General features: G+C 49.8%; 1 protein-coding gene across 1 annotated transcript; it reads right to left on the bottom strand.

Annotated features, from left to right (window-relative positions):
* Window positions 1–353: 353 nt before the first annotated feature.
* Window positions 354–2,523, bottom strand: ENH_00023240 (DnaJ protein, putative; the record flags this gene model as incomplete). The annotated part of the gene is made up of 4 exons (XM_013579675.1): window positions 354–660; window positions 1,205–1,371; window positions 1,596–1,965; window positions 2,174–2,523. The coding sequence occupies 4 exons, from the start codon at window positions 2,521–2,523 to the stop codon at window positions 354–356; spliced, it is 1,194 nt and encodes a 397-aa protein (XP_013435129.1).
* Window positions 2,524–4,279: the final 1,756 nt, after the last annotated feature.

Here is a 4,279-nt window from a genome sequence, read left to right as displayed (position 1 = left end):
AGCAGCAGCAGCTGCTGCTGCTGCAGCAGCTGGCGCCGCAACGCCAGCGGCAAATGCGGGGGCGGCCGCTGCTGCCCAGCGCGTCCACTGCATGCGGGCCCTTCCGAAGAAAAGATTTAAAATTAAATTAAATAATTAATTAATTAATTAATTAATTAATTATTTAATTAATTAACTGGTTAATTAATTAACCAATTAATCAATTAATTAATTACATTAATTAATTAATCAATTAGTTAGTTTAATTAATTTATTAATTAATTAATTAATTAATTAAACTAATTAATTAATCAATTAATTAATTAATTAATTAGTTAATTAATTAGTTAATTAATTAGTTAATTAGCCCCCCCTCAGCTGAAAGCCGCAGGAGGCATCCCGTGGAAGGCCTGCCGAATGAGTTCTTTTTGTTTGGCATTTATTTGTTTGGGATATTTGACTTTGACGGAAATGAACAAATCTCCGAAAGTTTCGGACTTGTGTTTTTTTGGCATTCCTTTTCCCTTGATTCTGAGGACTTCTCCGTCTCTGGTGACTTCTCCCCGCTGCACTTTTATTTCTTTTTTGTCCAAGTGCTCGAACTTCACTTCAAATCCAACTAAAGCTTCTTTTAAGTCGATCTGCAATGTCATGTGCAAGTCGTCGCCCTTCCGGGTGTACCTACACCCCACGCATGCAAAACGCATGCAAAACGCATGCAAAACGCATGCAAAACGCATGCACCAAATGCATGCACCAAATGCATGCACCAAGTGCATGCGGAAATTGCTTTCTTTCCTTATTTTCCGCAACTTAAATGCTGCTGCTGCTCAGTTTTAATTAACTGAACTTTTGCAATTCATTCGAACTAATAATCTCCAAACTTTAAAACTTCTTCCCTTTTGCTGCTGCAGTGCATGCGCTGGGGGCCCCACTCTAGCTTCGGCCATTTCTAAAAGCTATTCAAGCGGCCTGGCTTGCTGCAGCAGCAGCAGCAGCTGCTGCTGCTGCAGCAGCAGCTGCTGCTGCTGCAGCAGCAGCTGCTGCTGCTGCAGCCGCTGCTGCTGCTGCAGCAGCCTGCACCCTAACCCCTAAACCCTAAAGCCCAACCCCCCCCCAGCCCCGCCGCAGCAGCTGCAGCAGCAGCCCCCGCACCTGCAGCAGCAGCGCCTGCACCGCAGCAGCAGCAGCAGCAGCAGCAGCAGCAGCAGCAGCAGCAGCTCACCGGTGGTGCGGCAGCTCCTCAATAACCAACACCAAGTCCCCCGGCTCGTGGCCTATTCTGTGTTCTCCCATTCCTTCAAAAACAATTTTGTCTCCAGACTTCATTCCCCTTTCCACTGCTGCTGTCAGCTCTATCGACTCCAGCTCCGTCACCCCGCTCGGACACTCCTGCAGCCAAACCCTAAACCCTAAACCCTAAACCCTAAACCCTAAACCCTAAACCCTAAACCCTAAACCCTAAATGCTGAGCCCGAAGCCCCAAACCCTCGAGCCCCCCCACCACGCTTTCAGCACTGCGCCGCAAACCCCAGCCCCCAAAGCGCAAGGCCCAAGCCCCAAGCCCCAAGCCCTAAACCCTAAACCCTAAACCCTAAATCGTGGTTTGTGCGGACTTTGCATCCGCGGATCCAGGCCTTTCCCTGGTCCACGCAGGAAGGGTCTTGGACTTGGTTTTGAACGATAAAGCCGGGGCCCATCTGCTGCGTAAAGAGGCGAACTCCGGGGCCCTTGCAGTCCTTTTGCTGCTGCATGCAGTCTTCTGCATTAATGCAGAGAACTGGCCGCGAGAAGCTGAACTGCAGCAGCACGCCGTCGTAGAGCTGCTGCAGCGCAGCAGGAAGCTGCAGCACGCTGCTGGGGGCTTGCGGGGTTTCCCGCGGAACCCCCCGGCCCCCAAAACCCCCAAACCCTCCAAACCCTCCGAAGAACTCCGAGAACACATCGAAGGGGTGGCCCGAGTCCTGCCCCGCGCCCTGCTGCAGCCTGCGCAGCAGCAGCAGCAGCAGCAGCAGCAGGTGCAGCGGGAGCTGCAGCGGGAGCCGCGGCAGCAGCAGCAGGTGCGGCAGCAGCAGCACAGCAGCAGCAGCAGCAGCAGGCGCGAAAGCAGCGGCAGCAGGCGCAGCAGAAACACAAACAGCAGCAGCAGCAGCAGCAGCAGCAGCAGCAGCAGCAGCAGCAGCAGGCGGCGCACCGCTCCAAGCCCGCGTGGCCCTGGGTGTCGTAGACTTTTCGCTTTTCTGCATTGCTGAGGACTTCGTAGGCGTAAGAGATTTCCCTGAACTTGGCCTCAGCGTCGGGGCTTTTGTTTTTGTCGGGGTGGAACTTCATGGAGAGCTTTCTGTAGGCTTTCTTGACTTCGGTGGGCGAGGCGCTGCGCTGCAGCCCGAGCGTGGCGTAGAGGTTTCCGGGCTGCGAAGGCTCAGCAGCAGCAAAAAGGAAATTCCAAACTTGAAAAGAGTGCGGGGGAAAGCAGAAGAAGCAGCCGGAGAGAGCCAGCGCGGCCGCGGCCGCGAGAACTCGCGCCGCGCTGAGCAGACCCATCGCGCGGAATATTTCGGGATTCCACGGAGAAACTCGGAATCTTTTGCCGCGAAATTCACAGCATTAAACCCAACTGCAAAGCCAGCGAGCCAAAAACGAGCAGAAAGCTCTAAAAAGGAACGGATCGCCGCCGCCGCCAAACGCTCACGCCCGCGAAACTCCGCACGAAAAACCCCCGACGCCCGCCGCAAGCCGCGCCAGCCAACTCGCCAGCTCTGCAGCTCCACTTGCAAAATGCGCGGAGTTTATTCTTGAATTCAAACGCAGAAATTCAGACACGTCGATGCAAGAAGAACCGCATGCACGGCGAGACGCCAAACTCAGCCGGCCAGCGCCAGGAGAGATCCGACCTCCTCCTGTCTGGCCTCCTATTTGGGAAAAACAAATTATTTAAATTCATTACAAGCGCAAAAAAATTCTACATTAGTTCGCCGCTAATGTTCTGCGGCCTACAGACAAACAAGCCCCAACGCACGACAGAAACACGAACGGCTGCTGATGCAGGGCCGAACGCTCATCACCCCCATTTCCCAAGGCGAAAGCACTTACCACAAATCAAAGCAATTAAAAAACAAAATGAAATATTCAAAATAGGAACGCAATCGCAGCCAATTTGTGGGGGGATCGCGAGGCCTGCTGCTCCCACGCACAGCGGCGGGAGGAAAAGAACTGCGACACCCTACGCACACCTGCAGCATGCACTGCAAAGACTAAAACTTTTCTTCTTTGATTCATTTAAAACTCCAAAATCCGTTCCAAATGCATATAAGAACCAAAACCAAAGCCTTCTAGACGCCGTTTCCCAAGCTGGCAGCGGGCTGCGCCTGCAGCGTTAGCATACTCAGCTTCACAACAGAAATGGGATTTCAAGGCACTGCTGAGGAAGGTAAAAGACGACACTTTTCACAAAAGACATTAAAAAAAGAAGAAAGCAAGAAAACTAATTAGGCGTGTGGGGGAAGAGAAGAAAGCCTGGATGGGACATCTTGCACACTTAGTTGCATATGCTTCCAAATGAAGCAACAGGGTGTTGCCTTTTATGAGCAATAAGGAATGAAGAATAAAGATCTAAAAGCTGTGAAAAGAATTACGGAGGGATTTTCTGCATTCGACACTTGATATTAGATCTGAGTTTGAATCTGAATGCAAAAACTTCCGTGGCCCTTCTGTATCTTCCGAAGAAGTTTCTTCCCTTGCCCTTCTGTGCCTTTCAAAACAAATTGTTTACCGATTATGTACGTCCCAAAACAAGTTATGTTTCAGTTTTTCATGACCCAGAACAAGTTGTTTCTCAATTGTGGCTCTCTATTGTCCTTAAGTTGCCGTTTTGCATTTAAAAAGGACAGAAATCATGCAAATAAGATCTAATTTCGAAGCGCTGAGATCCACAGGCTCATTGCAGACTTTCTTGGCTTTTTTTTTGCTTAATAGGTTTCTTAAGCAGCCAGGCGCTTAGGCTGGGCCGCCCGAAACTAACTTCAACTTCTGAACTTAGTGCAGCTCTTCACGTTGAAAAATTGACGAGATAATGTGAAATTTAGAAAATAAAAAAGGAATTGTGACGAAGTTAATCTTAAATATGCTGTTTGGCTGGTGAGACTTCCCGGCATTTGAAAATATGAAGAGGCTTCGCCTCTGCAATGTGAAAGACGAAAGTGACCACACAGCCTCTTGCTCGACAGAAAAAACGAGTTTCCCTCAAACTTTGGAATTAAATTCAATGAAATTATTATTTAAATCATCATTAGTTGCATAG

The sequence above is a fragment of the Eimeria necatrix genome, genomic scaffold (assembly GCF_000499385.1).
Source record: "Eimeria necatrix Houghton genomic scaffold, Enh_scaff1820, whole genome shotgun sequence".
In the NCBI taxonomy this organism is placed as follows: Eukaryota; Apicomplexa; class Conoidasida; order Eucoccidiorida; family Eimeriidae; genus Eimeria; species Eimeria necatrix.
The sequence above is the reverse complement of the archived record's forward strand: the minus strand, read 5'-3'. Positions and strand labels throughout refer to the sequence as shown.